The 25,865-nt window shown below is 54.6% G+C and overlaps 7 protein-coding genes across 7 annotated transcripts; 3 read left to right on the top strand and 4 right to left on the bottom strand.

The window, feature by feature from the left end:
* The first annotated feature begins 3,711 nt into the window (after positions 1–3,711).
* On the top strand, positions 3,712–4,309 carry B0H65DRAFT_252815 (uncharacterized protein). Its single transcript, XM_062822499.1, has one exon. The coding sequence runs from the start codon at positions 3,948–3,950 to the stop codon at positions 4,260–4,262; it is 315 nt and encodes a 104-aa protein (XP_062679183.1). The 5' UTR covers positions 3,712–3,947; the 3' UTR covers positions 4,263–4,309.
* Positions 4,309–9,112, bottom strand: B0H65DRAFT_252826 (uncharacterized protein). The gene is made up of 2 exons (XM_062822500.1): positions 5,651–9,112; positions 4,309–5,589 (listed from the first exon to the last, which is right to left on the bottom strand). The coding sequence occupies exons 1-2, from the start codon at positions 8,986–8,988 to the stop codon at positions 4,356–4,358; spliced, it is 4,572 nt and encodes a 1,523-aa protein (XP_062679182.1). The 5' UTR covers positions 8,989–9,112; the 3' UTR covers positions 4,309–4,355.
* A 623-nt stretch (positions 9,113–9,735) lies between these two features.
* On the top strand, positions 9,736–10,077 carry B0H65DRAFT_510408 (uncharacterized protein; the record flags this gene model as incomplete). Its single annotated transcript, XM_062828400.1, has 1 exon — positions 9,736–10,077. One exon carries the CDS (start codon positions 9,736–9,738, stop codon positions 10,075–10,077), a length of 342 nt encoding a protein of 113 aa, XP_062679181.1.
* A 552-nt stretch (positions 10,078–10,629) lies between these two features.
* On the top strand, positions 10,630–13,474 carry B0H65DRAFT_577814 (5-methyltetrahydropteroyltriglutamate-homocysteine methyltransferase; the record flags this gene model as incomplete). Its single annotated transcript, XM_062830707.1, has 3 exons — positions 10,630–11,049; positions 11,117–11,318; positions 11,396–13,474. Exons 1-3 carry the CDS (start codon positions 11,021–11,023, stop codon positions 13,472–13,474), a joined length of 2,310 nt encoding a protein of 769 aa, XP_062679180.1. The 5' UTR covers positions 10,630–11,020.
* Positions 13,475–13,955: 481 nt separating this feature from the next.
* On the bottom strand, positions 13,956–16,759 carry B0H65DRAFT_471690 (uncharacterized protein). The gene has a single exon (XM_062827114.1). It carries the CDS (start codon positions 16,714–16,716, stop codon positions 14,341–14,343), a length of 2,376 nt encoding a protein of 791 aa, XP_062679179.1. The 5' UTR covers positions 16,717–16,759; the 3' UTR covers positions 13,956–14,340.
* A 2,443-nt stretch (positions 16,760–19,202) lies between these two features.
* On the bottom strand, positions 19,203–20,022 carry B0H65DRAFT_252729 (uncharacterized protein). Its single transcript, XM_062822498.1, has one exon. The coding sequence runs from the start codon at positions 19,778–19,780 to the stop codon at positions 19,229–19,231; it is 552 nt and encodes a 183-aa protein (XP_062679178.1). The 5' UTR covers positions 19,781–20,022; the 3' UTR covers positions 19,203–19,228.
* A 1,923-nt stretch (positions 20,023–21,945) lies between these two features.
* B0H65DRAFT_444261 (uncharacterized protein) lies at positions 21,946–24,845 on the bottom strand (the record flags this gene model as incomplete). The annotated part of the gene is made up of 10 exons (XM_062825674.1): positions 21,946–22,042; positions 22,631–22,641; positions 22,799–22,836; positions 22,902–23,114; positions 23,374–23,461; positions 24,149–24,213; positions 24,240–24,284; positions 24,461–24,553; positions 24,596–24,681; positions 24,709–24,845. The coding sequence occupies 10 exons, from the start codon at positions 24,843–24,845 to the stop codon at positions 21,946–21,948; spliced, it is 873 nt and encodes a 290-aa protein (XP_062679177.1).
* Positions 24,846–25,865: the final 1,020 nt, after the last annotated feature.

Genomic DNA, 25,865 nt, shown 5'->3' with positions numbered 1-25,865 from the left:
CGGATTGGGCTATCAGACAAGGATGATAGATCCATGATTGATAGCGGGGACGTTATGTAACGATGAGCTGCCGTTGTCTTTTTCTTTCTCATTCTTTCGTGCAGGAGTCTAGCAGCACGCGCATTTTGCTAGAGTTGACAGGCATGTACTGCACCTGTCGGGCAGGCTTGAGCACGTCCGCTAGTCGGGTACTTCCGCTCACGCCCAACATTGAACCTCATAGGCGCGCATTCTCTCTACAGGAATGTATTGTCCTATCTTTTACCCGACGGGCTCAACCACAAAGATTCACTTCATACTTCAATGCCCTACCGTCCCCGCCTCCACCCCTCCGAGATCCGTCAGATTTCAGATCTCATATTTCACGGAGACTCGACCGACGCCGGGTACCTCGATGCGCACGGAACCGAGCCACCGTCGACGGCTACACCAAACGTGCCGCAGCGTCAACGTCCAACCTTTGGCGTCAAATACATGCTCACCTTGCGAGCAGTACGTTTGATACTTGGAAATCGTCGACCATTCAGCTTCTTCGGGTCCGGTTGAAGACACCAGGCCCGGAAGACGCCGGCGCTACCTCCCTCTTGGACCTCTCCAGCTCTTGAATAACTGCCCAACTGGAACGTGCACCGGCACGTCTGAGAGCTTCAATTAACTGGTCTTGGCGCGAACTTCCGCGTCGATTTTGTGATCCACTCTAACATTGACCAATCAGAGGCGGATGAACGAAGCCCAAGTGCGGGGGCCTACGCGACGTCAGTGCTACCTTTCGACTTTCAACACCACTTTCTCCCACTCGACAAACGGAATCGAGATTGCTCCTAAGAGTCCGCCATCGAACTGGAATGCCATGATGTTCAGGAGGCTCCGCCGTCCAGCCCGTTCCAGTGCTTCAACATCGGACTTGGCATACCGGTACCTGCCAAGTGGAATGAGAATCCAAGGGAGGCCCAAGCGATCGGATTGACTTTCTGTCTCCAACATCCAGCGTTCACCACTCAAAAGGCGTGAAGCCCCGGATATTAGGTGACATCATCGGTCTTGACCGTCACTCCCTTTGCATCTTTGTCTGGGCACACAGGAAGACGGTGAGACGGTTTACCGTGGGCTATCTACCAAGTCCCGTACTCTTGGTCCGCTGTCGCCGCCATCCTCCGGCTCGTCACTCGGTCCGTTCGGGGGAACGGACAAGACAATGTGTCTTGCACTTCCATCCCTTTGGTTTCTCCCCACACTTCCTCACTTGGACACTTGAGATGATTTGCGTTACGCACCTCTAGTCGGTTCTTAAGCGCGCTTCTACATCCGCACAGGTCTTTACCGTTTACATGACAGACGAGTGATGCCGCGATGCATTCTCATGACTACACCATGTCGATATGCATACTGTGTAGAGGCTCGATCCTTTCAGCTGCAACCTCTTTAACTCTGCGCCCGTGCGAATACTGTATAGCCGACAACTTCGTCTTCATAGTCGATTCACCGCGGTATGCGCTCTTTCTATATAACTAAACTACCCAGGAATGTCGCCACTTTCTAGACTGCCACTCAATTCCTCCCCCAGTCTACTTTCGAGGAAGCTCAACAGCAGCAGACACCACTCAGAAGATCGAGAGTTTTAAGTCACGATGCCCAAATCCACCCTAGGCATGCAAGAAAGATACCTCTATGATCCACCGCCTCCACCACCTAATGCACACCGGGCAGCTAAGGTATGTAACATGGGTGAATGACACGGGGTACATATGCAACCACTATATGTACGAAATTCCAGGGCTCGCGGAAGAAGCTTCCCATCTAACCGTGATGAAAGGCTTCTCAAGTTCACACCACCATGACAATCCGACCACAAGGTTCGTGATGCTCAAATCTTGCATACATAGTCAATAGTCACGAACCTGGTGTAGTGTAGCTCGCCGTTCGACCCAACGAAAAAGGATGCAAGCATTGCACCATTTCCCGCCGTGAAACCAACTTCACTTATCTATCCAAGAACTACAGTCGGAATTCGGGTTGAGAGCTCTCGAGTCCAGTCCCAGTCCTTTGAAACGTGAGGTTCTGAACGTACTCCCCACCCATCCACACACACACGCACAACAGCACAGCATATGCAACCCTCTTTGGACCGACGCATCTGCGCATCTGCGCGAGTACATCAAACTGACTTTTGGACTTTTGTCCACTTACACTCAAGATCCAATCATCTCTCAACGCTGTCATCAACTCTCATCCAGTCAAACCAACGTGTACAAACCTATCATAAAAATCCAAGAGGACTCTTTCTTCACTCCCTCCTCCAATCCCCCTTTCGTTCAAAGCCCACCCGTTCCAGTCAGTCAACGGCTCGCTCGTTGCTCCGTACCCTCCGTGCCCTGAGGCACCAACCAGCCTTCATCTTTATGCAACCACTTCGAGCTTTCAAGTTGACTTGGGTCATTTTTTTCTCGCTGTTACTGGATGCACGAAATATGATCGCGGCAGCGATCTCCCCTTCCCTCCTTGAGAGTAACACATTTCTTGCATCATGTAACTGACAGCCGGCCGAAGATGGTATGTACTGCGAGCTATCAAAATCGAGTGGGTAGTGGGTGGATCTGACACAACATTATCAAACCATCATTTTCTCCTCACCTTGACAATTACTCCCGATAGTTTGAGTGAGTTGGAAGTGAAGAAAGAGCCTAGATTAGAAACGAATGGTTGGATAGGTAAGGTAGATAGGCAATGGAATCATGGCGGCGGCAACCGGCGACCTACATCATGTCGATACGTCGATATGCAAAAACGGAGAATAAGTAACTCCGCAAGCCACATTGTAAAAACCAAAAGCCTCAAGCCATATGCAGTGAGCGCAGCGCATACGAAGTCAAACTAGACTGATATTTCATTCACTTTCCAGAGATGCCGAGTAATCAGGGGCTTCTAGGACATTTGCAAAACTCAGGAAGCGGTACAGTGCAGTTCATCTGAACCCAGGGCAGCTGAATCCACTCACTCCATCTGACAGATCCAATCTGATGATATCTCCTTTCTCAGGGCATCTCCAACACCTTCAAACCACCAACCCAAAAAAAAAAAAAAAAAAAAAGCACAGCACGATCCTCAAAACCCAACAACCAAGAAAACAAAACAAAAAGCCAACAAACAGGCCCTGATGAGAAAAAGACCAAAAAAATCTAAAACCCAAAAGACAAAAAAAACATACAACACCTGGGATTCGCTGGTCGTCACCGACCCAACTACTAGTCAGGCCCTCACTGGCTTATCTATGGGAGAGCGGACGGGATCCCGAGTTTTCCAGTGGGTATGGTCGTATGTGTTTGAATGAAGGAGATCGAGGAACTTATATTATTAGAGGTGTGTAGATATTACATAGGTAGAGTAGTGGTAGAGTGGAGTGGTCGATGAATACTTACTTGGGGGTTGTGGTGCGGTCGTCGAACGGTGGGACCTTTGCTCGACACAAGAGGAACGAACCCCCAGGTATTCAGTGGTGTTCGATCAGCTCGGATTCTGCCTGCCGTTCGTGCGTGCGTGCATAGATGGTAAGTGATGGTAATGGTGGTGATGGAATCTCACCTCTAAACACCAGCGGGTTACCTACCGGTTGATCAAAGTTGCGTATCATCTTGAAGCCCATTGCATCCTAGAACTAGTCCGTTGTAGTGCAAAGTGAGGACCGGGCAAGTTTGATTCAAATACACTCTTATTTTAAATATTCTGCAAAAAAAAAAAAAAAAGGGGCGAGTCCTCCGCCCGACGGGACACCATACAGCGTCTCAATAACTAAACATGAGAGATTAAAACTTGAAAAAAGTCCAATGTCCTGAAGTAGGTGAAGGTAGAGAGGTAGAGGTAGATGTAGATAAGCTACAAGACTCGACTCGCGGTGTGTGCCCTGTGCCCATCTAGTGTGTGTGTATGTGCGTGTGCGTGTGTTCTCCTTCATGTTCTTGTCCTTGTTCTTGTGTCTCCCCAACCACCCTTGTTCCAATTTCTCTCTCTCTCTCTCTCTCTCTCTCTCTCAACTTGCTTCCCTCCTTGCATCCCATCCCCTTCACTGCAAATTCTTCAGTCTCTTTCCATCCATCCAACATCCTGTTTCATACAACGCCATCTGCGTAACCATCCACCATGCGCGTCCCCAACCCCCTCCCCTACAGCATCTTCTTCTTCCTACATCCTTTCTACCTGAACCTGACCTGACACAGCAGCAAGCTAGTACCACTGTACCACCACCGCTGCGCATCCGAGCCGCATGAACCCCTAACTCCTACATGACCCTGCCCATTGCCACACATACGCCACTTATTCCAAGACAACGCCTAATGGTGGTAGAACAATGTAGACATCGCTTAGTCGAGCACCCGACCGGCAACAGCAGCTTGGCTCTTGTCCTTCGTCTGCGTCTTCCTGAGCGCCCTGCCGGCTTGGATCTCTCCGAGGAGACCAGCTCTTGCAGGAGGAAGAGAGGGCGCAGGAGCACCGCCAGGAGGAGGGGGCGGCGGGGGAGGAGCGGCGCCAGGAGCGGGAGGGGGACCCGGAGGAGGGGGCGGAGGAGGAGCAGCAGGAGCTCCAGACTCAGGCATAGGCGGAGGAGGAGGAGGAGGCGGGGGAGGAGCACCACCACTGGGAGCAGGAGGAGGGCCCGGGGGAGGGGGCGGAGGGGGAGGAGGAGGAGGAGAACCAGCAGAGGGCTCCACTGGGGCCGGAGGAGGGGGAGGCGAGCTAGGGGAGCTCACAACGGGAGGAGAGCTTGCAGTAGGCTTGTCACCGGTGGCGGACAGGGGACGAGGAGGCGCCATGGTGCCGAAGAGAATGGAGGCAAGCGCAGCGGCGCTATTGCCGCCCGGTCTGCCCTCGTCATCGGAGTCCTCATCGTCCGAGTCCTTGTCTGAACCCCAGTCATCATCATCATCATCGTTGGGACGACGTCTGCTAGGCATAACACCACTAATAGCATCGGTAATACCGCTGACAGCACCACTAACAGCGCTGCTAACAGCAGCAGCTGGCGCGGCGGCTGCCTGCGTCATGCGGTGGAACGGGTTGGTCGAGACGTCGGCCGGCGGAGGAGGCGATGCGACTGGTGGGGCAACCGAAGGAGTAGATGCTTCAGAGGATTGGGACATCATTCTGAAGTACGGGTTGCGACTCTCCCTCTCGGCGTTGGGGCTAGTCGTAACGATTCGAGGAGGCGAGGCCACAGACGCCGGCGCAGGAGGAGGGGGAGAGTTGGGTTCCTGCTCGTGAGTGCCGACTTGGCTACCGCCAACAGTAGGGGTAGATGCCTGGGGAGTGATTTGCTCCGGGCCCTCGTCATCAGAAGAGGAGCTGTCTTCATCATCAATCGCTTCGAGTTGCTTGCGGAGCTCCTCTTCACGCTTGCGGGCGGCCTCGATTTCGGCACGGCGAGCAGCCAACTGGGCCTCCTTCTCCTTGGCCTCAGCCATAGCAGCCTTCTTCTTACGCTTCTCCTCCTCCTTCTTGAGCTTGCCCAAACGGACTTGCTCCTCCAGGGCCTTAAGACGGGCATCAGCTTCCGCACGTTCCTTGGCAAGTTCGTCTTCTTGGACCTTGGCGCTTTCCCTGTATTGTATTGTTAGTTATGGTGTAATATGCAAATGTGTCAACGTAGAGTGTGACTCACTCAAGCTCATGAGTTTCGCGCTCCTGCTCCTCCCGCTCACGTTCCAGGCGTTCTTCCTCAGCCTTCTTAGCGGCAGCCTCTTCGTCGCGTCTATCGTCAGTCTTGCCAGCCTTTCTGCTCGGGGGCGGAGGGGGCTTGCGAGAATCGGCCTTAGGAGATGCGACGGGTGCAGGCCCGCCTTGCTCTTCAGCCAGTTTTGCTTGTCTTTCGGCCTCACGACGAGCATCTTCCTCTTCGGCCTGACGGCGCTTCTCAGCTCGCTCAGCCTTTTCGCGCTCAGCTCGCTGAGCGGCAGTCTCACCCGGCTTACCAGGAGCCTTGAGTCCGAGAGCAGCAAGGCGCTCGGCCATGCGCTGCTCAGCCTGCTGCTTAATGAAGGCAGCGCGTTCCTCTGGCGTCTTGTAGGAAGAGTAAGAACCGCCGCCAGCAGTGGAGGCTGGGGTAGATGTCCGCGAAATCGACGGGGAAGCGGTTTCGACCGGGGCAAAAACCGGGGCCTCAGCCTTGACCGGTTCCTGAGTGGCCCTACGGCCGCCCTGGCGGTCCTGAGACCGAATACGAGCGGCCCGGCTCTCCCGCTGAAGATCAAAGATGAAGTCTCTGACCTCGTCCTCCACGCCAAGAGCATCCTCCCAGCGACGCTTTTCGTGTTCAGAGGTGGAATCCGGAGCACCCTCCTTCAGACTATCCTCGATACCCTTGGAAAATTCGCGGACGCTATCTTCAACATCTCTGACCATGCGCTCGTTGTTCTCTTTCTCGGTCTTGATCTTGATGTTCTCCTCTTCCAAGCGCTTGGGGACATCGGCGTCATCATCACCGATATCGATCTTCTTGCCCATCAACGCAGCTGTACGCTGCTGCATCATGGCCTTTGCACGGGCCTTAATTCTGTCGGACTCGGTGACCATACCGCCCGGTCCAGTACCAACAATAGCGGCGGCGCTGTTGGGATGGGCCTTGGCATCCCTGAGGCGGAAGAGTTCAAGTCTGGCGTCGGCAATGGCCTTCTCGGTCTTCCGAACCTGAGACGCTAGCTCTGGAATTCTGTCAGTAAGCTGCTGCAACTGGCGCTTGAATGCGCGTCTCTCGGCGTCAGAGTCGGCACTGATCAGCTGAGCATCTGGATGATTGTCAATGTCCTCCTGGATTCTCCGGATACGGCGATAAAGTTCATCGGCCTCGCGGCGGTCGCGTCTGTCAAGGATGTCGTCTTCCTCCATGTTCTTCTCATCCTTGAAATCCATAGCATCAAGAAGTACCTGCTTCTCCTTAATCTTCTTGCGGAGTTGCTCAATGGTCAAATCATCGCCAGAATTAGTAGAGGCCGGAGATTCGGGACGAGGAGACGCGCCCATGCGGCGGCGTGCGCTGGAGCGATATCCCACTTCCTCATCGTTGTTTTTGAACACGGTTGCATCCTTGCGGTTGGCCCCAGTGTTCTTGAAGGAGTGGCCTTTAAGATAGCTGACGCCGGTCTTCTGGGGCAGCAGGGAGGCTCCAGTGTTCTTGCGGAACTCGGATTCTTGATGAAGCATGTTTTTGACCATACCAATGGACGCGCTGAGGTTTCTCGCAGACGGAGGAACAAGCTCAGGAGGAAGCTGGTTAGGAATAGGGTAGCCATTAAGCTTGCGGTAAATCAGATGCATAGCCACCGCAAATTCATCCAAATCCAGGCGGCCCTTGTTTCCATTGTCGGCGAGGGTCCAAATACGCTCAAGATCAGGCTTGTCCAAGCCACTCTGGCCAAAGATCTCAATAGCAGCATCACCAGCGATAAAACCCTTGTTCAGACCATCCCAAGCCCGGAACAGGGCATCGTACCTCGTCTTCTCGTCCTTGGTGATGGCCCAGGGGATAACGGCATTACCTTGAAGTCCGGCCGTAGTATAATTCCCCTGTTCACGTCCTAGTTGAGGCATCATGCGAGCCTGGAGCGCATCAATGAGAGGCAATCCGGTGGCAGGCGTATTGACAAGTCCCCATTGTCCAGGCATTCCCGTGGGCTGAGAGTTGAGAGGAGCAGCCATGCCTCCAGGGCCAGCGTTAGGCGACAGACTTGAGCCAAATCCGGTCGGCATGGGAGGCATGGGAGGCATGGGACCGGCGTAGCCAGTTGGCTGGGGGTTCATTCCCGGGAATCCAGTCTGCTGGGGTTGAAGGCCCTGGTTCTGACCCATGAAACCGGTTTGCTGAGCAGGGAAACCAGTCATCTGCGCCTGAAGAATCGCAGAGTTTGACGGCTGCGGCTGGGGCTGTTGAATGGTCGGAGGGGCGGCCGTGTTCTGCTGCGTAGCAAAGCTAGGGGCGTTAGTTGCCGGGGCAGAGCTAGAGCCCGCGTCCTCATTGATACTGAAGTTAATGATATCAACCATGCTTGAAACCTCATTCTTGATATGATCAGGTAGGACATTAGGAAGTGCCTTGCCGGTGATCTTGAGGTTGCAAAGATACATGGCCAGGGCAAACTCGGGGAAGTGCAGCTGTCCAGACCTTGTGGTATCCGCCAATGTCCAGATTTGTGATAGGGAGTCTCCATCAAGCTTCGACCGCAGAAGGAGATCCCTCGCTTTTTCACCAGACATGGTAGTCTGTCCCTCATCCCCCACAGCCGACTTGAAAAGCGTCTCGAACCTGGCCTGGTCATGCGCCGTGATGAAAGACAGGCGGATGTTGGGGATCTTGACGGTGGTTGTCTTCTGCTCGGCCCTCCGTCCCTTGCCCCCAGCCGTCTGGAACGAGGCGGCCATCTCAGAGAAGCCCGTAGCCTGGGGCTTTACGGGAGGAGGAGGGACGATGCCACCCTGGGCAGTCGGGGCAGGCTGTTGGGCCGGCGTCTGAATCTGTACGGAGGGGAACCCAGTCGGCTGGGGTTGCTGAATCGACGGCTGCTGCTGGAACGACTGCTGTTGCTGGAACTGCTGGGGAATCGCTGGGACAGGAGGCATGCCGGTCTGGAACGACTGCTGCTGGGGCGCTTGGGGCTGGAAGCCAGTAGCTTGGGGCTGGAAGCCAGTAGCTTGAGGCTGGAAACCGGTGAACTGTTGCTGGAGCTGAGGCTGTTGCTGAGGGGCCTGCAACCCCGGGTATCCCGTGAACTGCTGCTGGAGCGGCTGCTGTTGTTGCTGACCATAGCCGGTAGGTTGTTGACCAAAACCAGTAGGTTGGGGAGCAAACCCGGTGGGCTGCGGCGCGAATCCGGTCGGCTGAGGCTGCATCGGGCCCTGTTGGCCAAACGGACTCGGGGCGCCATATTGTTGCTGTTGCTGTTGCGGCTGCTGGCCGGGACGGAGGCTGTTGGCGCCCCCGAGAAAGGCATTCGAGTTCGAGTACATGATGGGCGGTTCCTCCTCGTATGTATTAACTGAGTGTCGAGTCTAGGAGTATCGAAGGAGGAAGAGAGGGGCTAGGGGCCGCGGAAATAGACGCAGCAACACCTGATACACGACGAGGGGAAAAGGGGGTTCAAGAGAGCGGAGAGGCAACTGGCGAAAGAGGCAGCAAGCTCCTCCTCGTCGGCAGTCACGGAATGGAGGTGACTAGTAGTTGAATTAGAGTAGTGATTATGGTGTAGATAGACAAGATGCAAATGGCAAGTATGGAGAATGCGATGCGCCGTGGAAGCGCTCGTGTGATGACGACGACAACACTGCGGCGGTCGGGTGTTGTTGCTGAGGCTGTGTCAGGGTCAGGGTCAAGTGTCAGGCAGGCAATCAGTGCGGTCAATCGATGTCACTCCCCAAAGACCAAAGACTGGACCAACTGAACAGAGCGCCCGTTCCTTGGTTGGAGGTTTCGGGTTGGTTGGAGCCAGTTGGAAGCGGGAACTAATAACATGGAAAATGAGCAAATGGAGCTGAAATAGTCCAATGAAAGCTCTACATTGCCTCTCTTTTGCTCCACCTTCTGCTCATGGCAGGCAAGGAAGCAACAGCGAAACTTCAAACCACCATCTTTGTGCTCGGGCCGCTTCCCACGTGACAGCTTCTTTCGCTTCCCCTGAGCACGAGCCACATGAGATGAAGCTTCAAAAGAAGCTTGGGCCAACTTTACCTCAACGTCGACGCACGGAGTCTCCTAGGATGCCAAGACTCGAATCCATCGGCCGAAAGCAACGTCGGGGCTGGCCCGTGCGGCCGAATGGAGCTCCCCAGACTATCGGCTGCTCGGCTACAAAATTTTCCAGAGACAAGCATTTGAGGTCCCCGCGCATCTTCCCGCCGCCGCTCCGTCAACGGGCAAAAATAGCATGGTCGTCCTGGCTTTCTGCACGGAGTCGGGCTCCTCACCACACCTCCATCGCCACGAATTCCGACCTGAAGCTCCAGAGGATGACTCCTTTTATTCCCAGCTCCTGCCAGCCCGGTGGAGACAAGGCCGGTCACATCATCGGTTCGATGGATAGCGTTTGTGTGGCATTTTGATATGACCGTAAAAGTCCATGAGTCGCCGACCACAATTTCATTGGGCCTGTGCTCCCTGTGGTGCTGATGCGGGCAGAAACCGGAGCGCAGCTGGCATGATGCCGTCCAATCTGTCCTTTTTGTCTGGCAAACAATCAGAAGCTTCACAAAGGATCGAAAGATTCGTGGGTTCCGGCAACAGGCGCCCCACCGCCAACACCCCACCTCCTGGTCCCTGAGCTGCGAGTACAATGTTTGAGTTTGGCGCGCCATTGGCGATTGAGACGGTAGCCTCTTGCCCACCTTCTCAGGTGTGCAGAGCTGTGCAGATCTGCAGATGCTAGAGGCACAGAAAGCATCAAATTCAGACCAGTCTAACCAGTCAATGCCATCGCGTGTCTCGCTACCCCGCCGATAGAATAACAGATCAAAAAATCTAGACAATACCAAAACGTCCATCATCCATTTGAGATCTGCCAGCTGTCAGCCCGCGTGCATTTTGTTGAGCTGTTCCGTCCCATGGCATTGTTCGTGAGAATCCGGCCAAAGAGAGACGAGGAGAGCTTGAGCTTGGGCGCCGTGAGTGGAAAGTGAGCCCCACACCGATCACGGCCTCCAGCTGTCCACGCCCAGGCTCTCCAATCCCTCCCAACGCGGTCCAAGGTCCGAAATTCAGACTCTCACTCACCGCACTCGAACACCCCCGGCCTTCCACCCATCCATCCAACCAGCCCACTTGCCTCCCCTCTCAGATCTCCCCCCTCCACTTCCTCGCTCAGTCCCCTCACATAAATAAACTCGGACCTCCCCCTCTTTTCTTTCTCCAGAGACTCCTTCCCTCATTCCCCCATCCATCCTGCCTTCCTTTTCCCCTCGTCTACTTTTGCTCTTTGTCCCAAGAGCAGTCGCGAGGTCTTTTCCATACCCCCCTAATTTCCGTTTGTTCACACAATCACATATCACAATGGTCCAGTCCTCGGTTCTGGGTTTCCCGTAAGTTGCCGCTGCTGTCTATCACACCAATTGGCTCTGGACCAACATCGCTAACATCATGCTCCAGCCGCATCGGTGTCCTTCGTGACCTGAAGAAGGCCAACGAGGCTTACTGGGCTGACAAGATCTCCCAGGAGGCTCTCCTCGCCGAGGGTAAGAGGCTCCGTCTCGCCCACTGGCAGATCCAGAAGGATGCCGGTGTCGACATCATCCCCTCTAACGACTTCGCCCACTACGACCACGTCCTCGACCACATCCAGCTCTTCAATGTAAGTTGCTATAAGCAGCTCCACCCCCATCTCCACTTCCTGGGATCACGTCAACTGACTGGCCCCACTCTCTACAGGCTGTCCCCGAGCGTTACACTTCCCAGAAGCTCTCCCCTCTCGATGAGTACTTCGCCATGGGCCGTGGCCACCAGAAGGGTGGTGTCGATGTCCCCGCCCTCGAGATGGTCAAGTGGTTTGACTCCAACTACCACTACGTCAAGCCCACTCTCCAGGACAACCAGACCTTCACCCTCGCCCAGGACCCCAAGCCCGTCCGCGAGTTCCTCGAGGCCAAGGAGGCCGGTTTCCAGACCCGCCCCGTCCTTGTCGGCCCCGTCTCCTTCCTTGCTCTTGGCAAGGCTGACCGTGGCTCCTCCGTCGACCCCATCACCCTCCTCGACAAGCTTGTCCCTGTCTACGTTGAGCTCCTGAAGCAGCTCAAGGCCGCTGGTGCCGAGTCTGTCCAGATTGACGAGCCCGTCCTCGTCTTCGATCTCCGCCCCGAGGTCAAGGCTGCCTTCAAGCCCGCCTATGAGGCCATTGCCGCCGCTGGCGATGCCGTCCCCAAGGTCATCGTTGCCACCTACTTCGGTGACATCGTCCACAACTTCGACGTTCTCCCCGCTTTCTCCGGCGTTGCTGGTCTCCACGTCGACCTTGTCCGCAACCCCGAGCAGCTCGAGCCTGTTCTCAAGCAGCTCGGCCCCAGCCAGATCCTCTCTGCCGGTGTTGTCGATGGTCGCAACATCTGGAAGAACGACTTCGCCAAGTCGCTCGCGATCCTCCAGACTGCCGTCAAGGCCCTTGGCCCTGAGCGCGTCATTGTCGCCACCTCCAGCTCCCTCCTCCACACTCCCCACACCCTCGCCAGCGAGAAGAAGCTCCCCTCTGATGTCTACGAGTGGTTCTCTTTCGCCTGCGAGAAGGTCAAGGAGGTTGCTACCCTCGCCAAGGCTGTGACCGAGCCCGAGGCCGTCAAGGCTGAGCTCGAGGCCAACGCTGCTGCCATCAAGGCCCACTTTGACTCCAAGCGCACCAACGACCCCGCTGTCAAGGAGCGCCAGGCCCAGGTTACCCCTGAGCAGCACATTCGCAAGGCCCCCTTCGACACTCGCTACGCCGAGCAGAAGAAGCACCTTTCTCTCCCTCTCTTCCCCACCACCACCATCGGCTCTTTCCCCCAGACCTCCGAGATCCGTGTCCAGCGTAACAAGTTCACCAAGGGTGAGATCTCCGCTGCGGAGTACGAGCGCTTCATTGAGCAGGAGATTGAGCTCGCCGTCAAGATCCAGGATGAGCTTGACCTCGATGTCTACGTCCACGGTGAGCCCGAGCGTAACGACATGGTCCAGTACTTCGGTGAGCGCCTCAACGGCTACGTCTTCACCACCCACGCCTGGGTTCAGTCTTATGGCTCCCGCTGCGTCCGTCCCCCCATCATTGTCGGCGATATCTCTCGCCCCGCTCCCATGACCGTCAAGGAGTCCAAGTACGCTGCCTCCATCTCCAAGAAGCCCATGAAGGGCATGCTTACTGGCCCCGTTACCTGCCTCCGGTGGTCTTTCCCCCGTGTCGACGTTCACCAGTCCGTCCAGTGCCAGCAGCTCGCTCTGGCTCTCCGCGACGAGGTCGTCGACCTTGAGAAGAACGGCATCTACGTCATCCAGGTCGATGAGCCTGCCCTCCGTGAGGGTCTTCCCCTCCGCAAGGGTGCGGAGCGTGAAGCCTACCTCAAGTGGGCCGTCGACTCCTTCAAACTCGCCACCGCCAATGTCGAGAACTCCACTCAGATCCACTCTCACTTCTGCTACTCTGAGTTCCAGGACTTCTTCCACGCCATCGCTGCCCTCGATGCCGATGTCCTCTCCATCGAGAACTCCAAGTCCGATGCCAAGCTCCTCAAGGTCTTCATTGACGAGGAGTACCCCCGCCACATCGGCCCTGGTGTCTACGACATCCACTCTCCTCGTGTTCCCACCCTCGACGAGTTCAAGCAGCGCATCGAGGAGATGCTTGCTTACCTCAAGCCTGAGCAGCTCTGGATCAACCCCGACTGCGGTCTCAAGACCCGCAAGTGGGATGAGGTCAAGGGTGCCCTCTCCCACATGGTTGAGGCCGCCAAGTACTTCCGTGAGAAGTATGCCAACAAGGCTTAAAGAGTTTTCTCGACTCGACAAACATGCATCTCAGATGTTGGGATGCGTGACGTGCTTTTAATTATTCCGGGTTTTTCTTCAACAGCATTAGCATTGACAGAGGCGGTCAAGGGTTCACTTCACGGATTTATGTTACGAAATATGGGAAAATGATCATGATACCTCCAAAAGCGCCACTTCAACTCGGCGTTCGATACCACAGGGACAAGGGGAAAAACCGGATTTATGATTTCAACAGAACATTAGCATTTATGAGACGGGGTTGCCGCCATCTCAACACGGCGTTTGAGGGTATAAAAAATGAAAAGGAGACGTGGAACAGGCATGGATACTTCTCATATACCATCAGGACGCTTTCTGCGTTTTATTTTCATAGGAATGAAAAGGAATGGATTTTACCAAATCAACATCTGACATCGCCTGATTCGTGACACTGAACATCCTAATGATTGAATGTGAATCAACGTCGAATGATGTTGTTGTGGCATTGTCTCGTCGACTCTTGACAAAGACCATCTCAACCAGGGATGTGTTTATGCTTGATACAACCGCAGAACAGTCATGGTACCATATTCCCCTGCTTCCCTGTCTTTTTCGTCCCCGTGTTTTTCGTACCTGGTCTGATTGATATTAGGTACTATTTACAGTTGACACTTCTCTTGTCATTTTGTTGCATACAGAAACATTTTACCTCGTGCATTCCATCCCCATCCACTACGTTAAAACCTTTTTATATCAAACCCAAACCACCCACCCAAACCACCCAATTAACCATTCTATATATGCCAAAAAGACTCAGTCATGTAACAACATCAACATCAACATTTCACTTTCATTCTCATACACTCCAATCCAATCCCTTTCACTTAATCAGCCCACCCAAAAACCTCCGCCACACTCATAACATTCACCCTCACGCCCGCCAACCCCACCACAACCGCCACCACATCCACCACCAAAAGCGTCACCGCCGCCGTCATAAACCGGGGGCTAAACACCCGATAAAGCATCAAATGCCTCCTCAGATGTCCAGCCCACATCATAGTCGCCAACGCCTCCGTCGCATAAAACGCCACGAAAACCGCCAACGCTCTGGACACGCTCCCCAGCAGTCCGCGTCTCTTAGGTCCAGACTTCCAGAGGACGAGCATGGGCACCAAGATCGTTGCTAAGATCTGGCCGGCAAAGGTATTGAGAATTACCAGGAGGGGAGACCAGGGGTATTTGATGCTGTAAAGCGGGATGAAGGCGCTGTCCCATTGGATGGAAGACAAAACGGCTTGGTGGCCCGTCTTGAAAAAGGCGTTTTGGCCCAGGAGAGCGAGCATGACGGGGCCGATGGGGTTGGAGCCGATTGGGAGATTGAGTAAATCGAGGATCTCGAGGAGGGAGAGGGATTGCCAGAGGGTTAGGGCTAGCGCTCCCGCGCCCATGGGTTTGGAGACCAAAAAGAGGGCGACGAAGAAGTTGAGTGGTAGTAAAAGGTAGCGAGCGCCGTGGGCGTTGCCGTACCCCAAGACGGTGACTTGGGCGGTTTGTTCCGCGGCGCCGGGGATGGCGGCGAGCGGGTTGTTGGGAGAGTTACGGAGAGTGGTGGTGACGATGGAGATGCAAGGGGGCGCCCAGACGAAGGCGGTGGAGCCGGCGACGAGGGCGAGGCCGAGGATCATTTGTGCGGTGTAGACGGAGAGGGTCTTGAGGGCCTTGTCGGGGAGAGGGGGGAGGGAGGAGAGGGCGTCGGAGGCGGAGGAGGGGAGGTAGGAGGACAAGGAGGAGGAGAGAGAGGAGAGCCATTGCCCGTTGTCGGCGGCGTCGAGGACCCAGTAGATGGCTGAGAAGAAGAGGCCGGCGCGGAAGACGTAGCCGATCCAGGTCGGGGCGAGACCCTCGTAGGACTTGGAGGGCGCGAGGTAGGCCTTGATGATGGAGGGGAGGATCATGACGGCGATGAAGGGGATGGCTAGTTGCCAGGGGGCCGAGGTCGAGGAGGTGGCGCTGGCGTAGTACGTCGACGTGCAGTACGGCATCTGCTCCTCGCGGCAGAGCTTGGAGAAGGAGGCGAGCCGGCCGAGCAGGACGAAGAGGATGGAGTGGTAGATGGTCATGTACCGGTCCGGAAGCGATTCCATGCGGAAAGCAGAGACGGCCGTGACGAGACCGAAGGTGGTCATCAGGAAGAGCTGGATCGAGTCCTCCCAGATGGTGTACGAGTTGGAGGCGAAGCCGATAGACTGGCTGATGGTAAAGACCACGGCCATCCAGCCCCAAAGAGTAGTAGGGAGGACGTTAAAATAGGAACCCTCTGCATCGTAAAGAGCGACCAAGACGGTTGCGACACTGGTGAACGCACCGATGGCCGAACCGCGATACCAATCGCCATTACCAGACAGGTAGGATTGCAGAAGTCCGCCGAAGAAGCCCGGCAGGGCTCCCAGCATGGCGGCACGGACCAGACGCTTCTCAAGGTTTTGGCCTTCGTCAGCGGTGATACCCTGTAGCTCCAGGCTCTTCTCGGCATTCTCAAGCTCGGAGTCCTCGATCACCAAGACGTCGTCGTCTTCGGAACGTTTGTTGATGTAGACAAGAAGAGCAATGACGCCGGACGCCATGATGCTAATGCCAATGATCATGCTCTTGACATCGAACCTGGCCCAAAGGCTCTTGGAGTAGTCCAGAGTCTCCTTTTGATACTCGGCATAGGCCGAGAACACAGACTCCCAGCTGTGGCCCTTCTTGACCTTGCCCTTGGGAACCAAAGCCTCAGCCTTATCCCACAAATCAGCGGGCGAACCGGGGGTCGTAGCCTGCTCGATTCCGCGGGCAGAGAAGTACGACGTCTGGTAACGCTTGATGCCAGCGGCAGCCATGCGCTCCGCAGCAGCCAAGTTGTCCCAGGCAGTGCCGCGAGGACCAACAAAGGCCTCCTCGATCGGGTGACCCAAGTTGTTGTAAGGAATGGGGATACCCATGAGCAGCGCCAGAGTCGGGACGAGGTCGATCTGGTTGACGGGGCGAGTCTTGGCGGTGGCCGGGGGAGTGACATACTCGGGCTTGGTCCTGCCAAACACGGGCTTGGGAGAGTACATCCACAGAGCAGCCTCGACCTCATCCTCGCTCTCCCCGCCATGATCTCCCTTGCTGTCCATACCATGGTCACCCATGACGATCAACAGAGTGTCATCGTCAATGTTGGACGCTAGATCCTTGATAAACGTGTTCATCTGCTGTAGCTTCTTGGCCATCTCGGGGTGGTCGGGTCCGTAGCGGTGGCCGGCGTGGTCAACACCGAGAAGATGGGCAACAACGACATCCCACTCGCCCTTGCGCTTCATCAGGGGGAAGATGTGTTCGATAACGCCATTGTCAACCGTGTGCAAGTCCCAAACGTTGAAGCTGTCGTAGGCCCGGCTCAAGTTGGCCTGGAAGTAGCCGGGGAAGAGCGACTCCCACGTGTCATCTCCGAGGTGGGCGAGGCGCTTGCCGGCGTCCCGGAGCTGCATAAGCAGGTTATCCTCCTCGATGGCGGTACCGGCAAAGCTGCTGCCAACATCCACAAAGGTGGGCAACGTGCCCGTAGTCAGGCCCTTGAGCCTCTGGAGTGTTGAGGTCGGGGGATCGGCGATGAACGGCCTGAGCATGGCGTTGTTGGGCGAGGCCAGGGCGGTATCGTACATGAAGGGGAACGCATTGTGGAAGGGGGCGTCGTCCTTGACGGGGACGGTAAAGTCGTAGCGCAACGCATCGACCACGACAACCACGGCTCGGTCGAAGGTCTTGGGGTGCCAGCAGCCTCCGTCCACTGTTCCCTTGCCCTTCCAGTTCGGCAGAATATCCACGACCCCGTTGGTGGTGCTAGTATTCAAAGTCGGCGGCGCGTCGCACACGGACTTGTCATCCAGCACCAGGCGGGTCAGGAGGAAGCCGCTGGTGAAGTAGGCAATGCCGACAACGTGGATCAACAGCATCCAGACCCAGAAGCCAACAGTCCATAGCCAGCGAGCCTCGAAGCTCGACTTGCGCCGGGCCTCGAGGGCTGCGCGCTGCTTGTCGGCCAGACTGACCCGGTCTTTTAACTCTTGTTGCTCCTTCTTGGTGGCTTCACCGCCTGCCGCTTTCGCTACTCCAGCTGTTCGTGCCTTTGCCGCATCTTGCGCTTCCTTTGCACGCTTCGCGGCGGCGAACTTGGCAGCAATTGCCTGGTATTCCGTCTGCGACTGCGGCGGGGGTTTCTTCGATGTCGGTTTTGTCGGCGGCGGCATCGTGGCGGCCCCGGTGAGGGAAGGAAGGGAGAGGAGGAGGAGAGCCCGAGGGGCGGCGCGCGGTGGGGCGGACGGAGAGTGATGGACTCGGAAGCCCGGGGAGGAAGAGCGCTTGAGACGGCGAAAGTTGTAGTCAGTGGGATTCTTGTCCGGTTCAGTTCGAATATTAATGGAATGAGCGACGTAAGTCCCGTGTCCCGGTGGTGGGAAGGCCGCGAAAGGAGTGTCGGTGTCGGTGTCCCGGTCTCGGTGCCGTATTTCGCTGCCGACGGTGTTGGGGACTGTGGGGTTGTTTAGGTAAATGTCAATGGATCAAAGAGCGAAGCGTGGAGCCGTCGATGATGAGGTGCAGGAAGCTCCAATCACGAGAGATATGTATGGTGGGAGTATGGGTGTGTATCAACAACAAAAAGGAACAACGCGTCAATTGCAATGGTTCAAGATGGAAAGTTCAATTGCATTATTCCGTCACGTCCCCTCCAGCAATTGATGCAACAGCTTCCCCACACTTCACCGGCCGACGCCTCCGTAGACGGGAGTCGTGAGATTGGTCTCGGGGCATGTGCTAGCATCGCTGCTTAAACCCTAACCCTTCAATGCTTCCATCCCGATATATCCCCACACACTTCCGAGTCAGTCTTCTGGTGCAGGATCCGTTGAGTTGCGAGCCAAAAGCTTCATGGAAGAAGCTGTCACTGCAAGTTTCAACTTGATCAAGGTCTGTCTTTGCGGAGGCAGAGTAGGGTATATTTATGAAAGGCCATCCGGGTCTAATGAATAAGTATATACAAGAAAATGAGAACCCTCCGTGGCTGCGTTTTGCGAGCCTTTTTTTCTCTAGTGGTCCTGATCTTTGAATCATCTCTATGTGGTAGTTAGTTGAACAAAGGAGACGTTAAAAAGCTCGGCCAAGTGACAGAGCCTCGAATAGAAATTACACAATACTAGAATAGCGATGATGCATGCACAAGGTAAAGAGGTAGCCATGTCAACCACTCTTTTCCAACTTCTCGCTTTCCCAATGATAAAACACGTCGCAATTGAAATTGCCCGCTTTCTTTTCCCACAAGATCCGTCAACAGAGAACCTCCCAAGTCAGGACTGCGGGGCCGAAGTTGCGGCGTGGCTAATATGTACACAATGTACAGGGGCATCCGGGAGACCAATATGTGCTGTGATGCTTTCAGGCCTGCCTCTCCCCAGATGCATTATCCCATCTCTTTCGAACGCCCCTCTGGCGGGCAAGCCTCGTCCAGCGCGCGGAATCAGACTTTTTCCTTGGAAATGTAGAAAGAAGTAAACAGCTCTCGCCGTGCGGTAGTGTCCCATGTTTCCTGTACACGCCTTGAAACTCCGTAACTTGAAAAGAAAAAGTCATCAATGCAACAGCGAACTCCAACAGCCTCATGTGCCGAAAAGAAAGAAAGGAGCACAGCGAGCTCTTCAATTTGCCAGGTCGGTTTTTCTTTTATGTTGTGCCGTTTATATCTACACTTTAACGGTACTCCTTCTCCTTGAGACCGCCGATCTTTTCGATATCGACCGAGACAAATTGCGAGTTGCTTTCCTTCTCATAGGCGGGGAGCTGCTCATCCTGGCGGGGCTCGAGGCCAATGGAGTTGGTCGACTCTCCGAGTCTGACAACGAGGACACGACCGCTGCGGCGGCGGCCTTGGTCATCCTGCTCATCCGGGAACGTAATGTGGATTTCGGGAACGTTGTCGGGCGAGTGAGGAGGGGAAGAGGGGTTGGCCAGCATGGGCTGTCCGTCCTTGAAGACGATGACGCTGGACCGGGGGGCGCCGGGCCCGGTCGAGATCGTAAGACGTCGGTGATTACTGGAACGTTTCTGCTCGTCGTGGTACTGAGGAAGACTCTCGTTGTGCCCGGGGGTCTTTTGCTTGATTCTCTTGAGGAGCAAGAGAATGGTGACTGACAGAAGGGCGCAAAAGACGAGCACCAGCAGGGCGATCATTAGGTTGACAAGCCTGTCATTATGCGACTCATCGTCGACGGTGCGGCGAACAAAGCTTGTGAGCGACTCCATTTTGACGTTTGTGTATGTATGTAAAGAGTGTGGTTTATATGTGGTGGTTTGTAGTGTACGTATGTATGTACGCTTGGTAGAACGAATGTCGTCGGTGTAAGATTGGTCGTGAAACTCGATAATGCTTCTTCAAAGGCTATAAACGATGGATATACCGGGATTCTGGATCTGTAGACCAGACTGTTAGCAACTTGTCCCATCTCATTTGACCAACAAAGGATTGCAAGCTTGGTGTTGTCCATAGTCTCCTTGCCATTCCTGGGACTGCTATGAAGAGGTTAAGTTAAGACGTACGCAAGGGATGGCCGTATCAAGAATCTACCCAAGATATATCGTCTTGTCCAAACAGCGTCGTGGTCGGTGGGGATCTGCGTGAAAAGGGAAAAAAGACTGGACGGAGTCGACTAAGAGAGTGAAGTCGAAACCAAGGGGGTTGTGAAAGAAGGAATGGGTTTGTTAGAAAGAATGACAAAGTGCAGTCCCCTAGACCGTTGATGCCGACGATGGTTTGGTGTTTGGTTGAAGAAGCTGAGATGGACGAGTTGGGGAAAGCGAAAGAGGAGAAGAAGGACCCGGCCGGTTCAAGAGAGCGAGCGACAAGACGGGCGTTGGCGGTCCAGAAGGCCTAGCACACCCAGCACAGGCTTTACCTGACTCCATCCCGGCACACCTCCCACGACTCCTGGGTCCTCCTGGGTGCCATCCTGCCCTGGCCGTTGTGCTTGACTGGCCGCAACGGGCTCGCGTGTGGGATCTGGTGGGCTCGCAGGGCTCCATCCGTCAGGGGGAGCTGGGGAAAGAAAAGGAGCTATAGCCCAAACAGGAACAGGCTCTTTTTCCAAAAGCAGGGGCCGCTCAAAAGCTCATCCAGGGCGCCAACCAGAGCACGCCGTTCGCGCTCCATTCGCTTTCGAGATTGGGATGACGGCCCCGCCCAATACGGGCGCTGTCCAATGATAATGGCAGGCGGTCGATGAGGGCGGGTCCAATTTGTGATTGCCGCCAAGGGCCCATTTGGGGTTGTTCTGTTTTTGGGTCGCAGGGTGTGGACGGGCCACTCTCAGAACCGGAAAGGAAGGAATTTTGGAAAATGGACGGAAAATGGAAAGGGAAACGAACCATGGCCTGTGCTCGATTCGGCTCTCCCCAAGATTGCAATGACAATGCGCAATGCAGCATTGCAATGTGTGCCACATTTTGCTGAGATGAGGGCGCTCGTTTGGCTGTGAAGAGGTTTGTCAATGTCTCGTCACAATTCCAGTGCATTTGCTTCATCACCGAGGGAGCACACAGACAGGCCCGGGCTTCATCGAGTGAAGCCAGTTGCAACCGCCAGAAACAACTCCCGTCCTCTGCTGCAGAGATGAGAAATGACATTGATTCGTCCAGATCTGTCGGTGTTGTTTAGTTTGTCTTTTTCGTTCTTTCTTTTCTCACTCTCCTTCTGCTCGGCGTATCGCCTCCTTTCTGCCAGCACCGCAGTCGACAACGATGTTTCTTCCAGTTCTGACGCACTTGCATCACGGCGCCGCTTCGTGCTTACCATGATCACAACGTCCAGAGCTCACTCAGCGCTCGGTTGATGCCGACGAACAGGCGCCGTTCCGATCACTAAATCGTTAAGGCTGCAGCTTCGCGGTACTGCGACACCCAATCATCAGTCTTTCTTCACCATTCCCCCGCATCTCTCTGTGCTCCATCTGGCGAGCCACACACGACACTCGACAAGCAATCCATCACCATACTACTTGGTACAACAAACACTTTGCCAGAGCCCCGATGTCTGTCGCACTTTGCCAGACCTGAAGATTCTCGAAGCGGTTCTTGGATAATTGCAAGCCTTGGCAACTGTCTTCTCTCACCGTGAACAAGTGTTCCTGCGACCAATTTTCGCCATGTTCTCATCTTCGCAGCGCTACGATGAGTTGGGTTGGCTGGCCGGCGTTCTCGAATCTCGAGTGAGGCATGGCTAGGAGGACCGCACCAACCAAAAACTCTAGCAAGATCCGGCAAACTCAAGAGGAAATGTCAGATTCCCGCTGCCGGCCCCGGAGCCGCTTGGCACCGTAACGACATGCGGTCCTACCGTAGTTGTTGGAGCAGATTGTCAGGCAGACGGCCTTTTGACTGCAGGCGACCGTGTCAAAGCTCAATGACTGGAGGGTTCAAGACAACAATATGCTCTCAGACCACTTGGAGATTGCCACTTTCCTCTTGTGAGACGCCAAAAGTTCATGTACCGGAGCAACAGGGCGAACGTTTCTAGTCACATGAGCAGTAGGGTGTACTATTGCCATGTTTCCACTCATATCAAAGTACGCCGTGCCCTTCTCTCCAGCCAGTGTTGGGTTCTTGACACAGCTCGTCTGGGCGGGATATCGATTCTAGAATCTGGTATTCGGCTTGGGTTTCCGCGAGCCGGTACGTCGGTTGGCATGGCGCCAACGTTCAAGGTCTCTTTGAAACGTGGGCGAACCAAATTAATTCGGCCTCCGAGAACGTGGGAACGATGACGACGGGAAGGGGTGTTTCTGGCGGATATGCTCACAAGAACAATATTCACGTACTCCCTTTGGTCTCTCCTATGCGACTCGCTGTGCGTGCCTTCGCACCAGTGAGCGTTAGTAGTGAGTTGGAGATTGGCTCGGAGCCGGATGAGAGTTGCTCGCAACCGAGTGCTGGCGCCAGGAGTGGCGGAATAAGGTGTCGCAAAGGGCGGGTGCGGTTGGCCTTGTCGACTCGAAGAACTGCTTGTTGGCATCGGCCGCTGAAGCGGAGGAGGATCTACCAATCTTTTCAATCCCTGGCAAGAGTGAGTTGGTGATACTAACAACGGTTCAAAACACTTACCCTGGTTCAGCCTAGTGCCAACTAGTGTACAGCATCCGCACGCATATCGATCGACAAACCATATCTTGCACTCCCGATGAGCCATCACTCTGAGCAGTGATGTGCATGCGCCATTCTTGCGGGCTTTCCCGAGTTGCGCAAGCTGAGACATTGCCAACCTCAACATACCCAAGGACCATCATGGCGCATCCTGCCATCTTCCCAAGCTTTTAGCAGCAACGAGTGTACCAGACGGCAATCCTGGACCAGTTTGCAGCTCTTTTTAACTTACCTACCTTACAACAGTAGCCTGACAATGGTTTGCGCATTCCATGCAGACCAGGGCTCCCGTACGTACTGAGGGTGTACCATCTTTTCTCCAGTCCGGTTGGTGCCCGAGGTCGTTTTGTTTTCCCGTTCGAATCGAGACCGACGGGTGTCACAAACGACGCCCATTTATGAAACAGCAAATGCGATGTATACAAAGGGTAACGGGAACCCCAGTCTGCATGTTGGGGATAGCAGCGAGACATGCGCCTTTCACATATCCTCGGTATTTTCCCTCCCCCTGATCTTAGGCGGAGTTGGTGGGTGAGGACAGACAAAGGGCATTCCTCCAACGACGAAACCTTGACAGCAACCCCTCATCCCTTGCTTTACACTTTGGGACGCGGTTTTGCGTGTAGGTCGTCTCCTACTATATGTGATCTTTGGGAGCATAAGACAATCTCTTGGTGTCTCTCAACAGTCGTTTCCCTTCATACCATCGGATGGTTGAGGGTGGGTGGCCTTCTGAGGACCGGCAGTCAGTCCCGCATAGCACAACAGTTCACGGAATATGTTGTAACTTGACTAGTTTGACTGCTGCATGTCAACAGCCATTTGTGTTATCTTCATGCCAGATCCTGCTCAATACGTAGGTAACATATCTATAACTAGTTACGAGACTGGACCACCCTAGTCAACCACGTCCGTCCGGCCGATGTCAAGCTCATCTTTTACCCAAGTCAAGGCCCCTGGCCTCTATCTAAAAGTGGTCTTCTTCATTGTTCGTATAGGGCATGGGAAGATACTCCATCACTCACCATAAGGAATCTGTGATCGGTCGACTTGGGAACTTGATGAAGGAAAATTAGTGGGTGACAATGAGTCTGGCAATTAGCATTATTACCAATAAATTATCAGAACTGCAGAGGCAATTCGCCTGTATACTTGAACATTGCTGTCGTTGGTTTCTCGTCCACCCCTTTGTCGCTGTAAACCAGCTCACAGTTTTGCGGCAATACTGTTGTCATTCAGTTAAAGAGCCAACATCTAACAGAGCCATAGTCGACCATGTTACATACACTTGATGTCCGTCGGTTGGCAGATTCCTCGCTTCATCCTTAATCCCGGCGATACATGGCAAACATAACGGGTAAAATTGGAGCAAAGCGCTAAGAGAACACTAACGACAAACAATACGCAGATTGCCGCGAGCTCGGAAAAGAAAGTCAATAGTCACTATTGTGAACCAACGCCGTAGACAGTCTTTTTTACACTAGCACCAGCACCATCACCAGCACCGGCAAGGGCAAAATCAGCAAGACCCTTCCATTTCCTGGCTCTCGAAGTCATCGTCACAACACACCTGCGCGCAAGTGTTGACTGAGATCAGCCAAGTTTCCTCTACCGACTTTCGACACGCGTGTACTGCTGCTGGAGTGACAAGCTGGATGTCGTGAGCGGATTTTTTTTCTTGGCCAACGAAATCAAAGGGTATCCGATAGTCTTGCAGGACTGTAGACCAGCAAGTAACCGAAGCCGTCCGGTTTGGTGACACCGCAACAATGCTGCGTTACGACAGCCTACGTGATGGTATGCCGCTGCCGTTTCCTGCTTCGTCTCTTTCGACCATTTGACGAGTTGTGTCTGGCTGCTCTGGTTTGGCGAGAATCTGGCAACCTTGATTATACCACAGGAGTTGTGAGCAGATTTTCAAAGTACCTACTTGTAAGGGCCGAGACCAACAGATTGTGCCAGCGACCAACACCATACCGCCTACGGCCCAAGGCTGTCCAACCGTCCCATCCCTATCCGGATAGATAGGTATCTTTTACAACCTGGAAGGCAAGAGCCATCCATAAGTGGACAGACAATTGCTAAACCAGCAGTAACCATCTTGAACAGGCTGACGGAACCACATCTCGACAACACCACTGGGTAGTAGAAGAAGTCCACCAAATTCTGTGGCCATTTCCCCCAGCCTTGCGTTATCGACGTCATATTGCCTCCGTCTTACCGTCGCCGACCGTTCGAATGTGCGATATCAGAAATATGCCAGGTGCGTACCAACACACATATTGAACCCGTTAGCCATCGAAGAGCCCCTTTCGCCCCTCTTCGTCCCTCTCTCCCCACATCAGGCGCAAGGTATATGTGCCAGCCGCACACAAAGAGCGAAAGCGCCATCATCACAGGTGGGCCCATCTTGTGCCGGCTTTATCGTCTGTTGCGTCTAAAGACCTGGCAGTAGCCAGAAATACATGGTATCTTGTTGAGTTGGATTTCGTCGACAGATTCGAAGCTTGGAGGTTGTCACGCTCGCTGCATGCCGGCTGGAGGTCCGGATCAAGGAAGATTGTCAGGCACGGACATGCGCCCCTTTGAACCCGGACTTGAACCCTGTAACTATGTAACTGTAACAAGGGAGCTAAAGCTCCACTGTCGGCACTAACCGAAAAACACCACCAAACACCAACCCGACTGCAAGACCTAACATTGACAGGAACCTCGACTTGATATTTCTTCATGATTGTTATACCATATACGTCCGCATAGATCTTTCTTCCAAGAAAGCTCCGACTTGCCACTGAGCCACTGTTTACGACTTGTTTTATGCCGAGCGCGCAGGCCCCGCCATCAGCAAAGCACGGCACGAGGGACAAGTTGGACCACTTTGTTGGATGCCGTTAGGTTGGTAACATAAAACGGTAACAAAAAAGGTTGATTTTCAGGGCAAAACCCCGTGTATCCCTGGCGTGTACTATCGACCAGGCACGGGCACTGCTCTCCCTATATCTTGGGCGATCCCCGCTCCGCAGCACGCCCGCCCTGTTCGCGGCTAGTCCTATACTCCCAAACTGGTCCCCTCCCAGGAAGGAGCGTCCCCAGCCCACATTGCGTGCGTGCAGTCCACCACACCCTGGTTCATCCCTCGCGCCAGGTCCCAAACGTCTCGACGACGTCCGCCTCCAACTGTCCACTCACCAAGCCC

Source organism: Neurospora tetraspora, assembly GCF_033439725.1.
Source record: "Neurospora tetraspora strain CBS 560.94 chromosome Unknown B0H65scaffold_6, whole genome shotgun sequence".
NCBI classification, from domain to species: domain Eukaryota; kingdom Fungi; phylum Ascomycota; class Sordariomycetes; order Sordariales; family Sordariaceae; genus Neurospora; species Neurospora tetraspora.
Note: the sequence above shows the minus strand (reverse complement) of the source record. Positions and strands in the feature narration are given on the sequence as shown.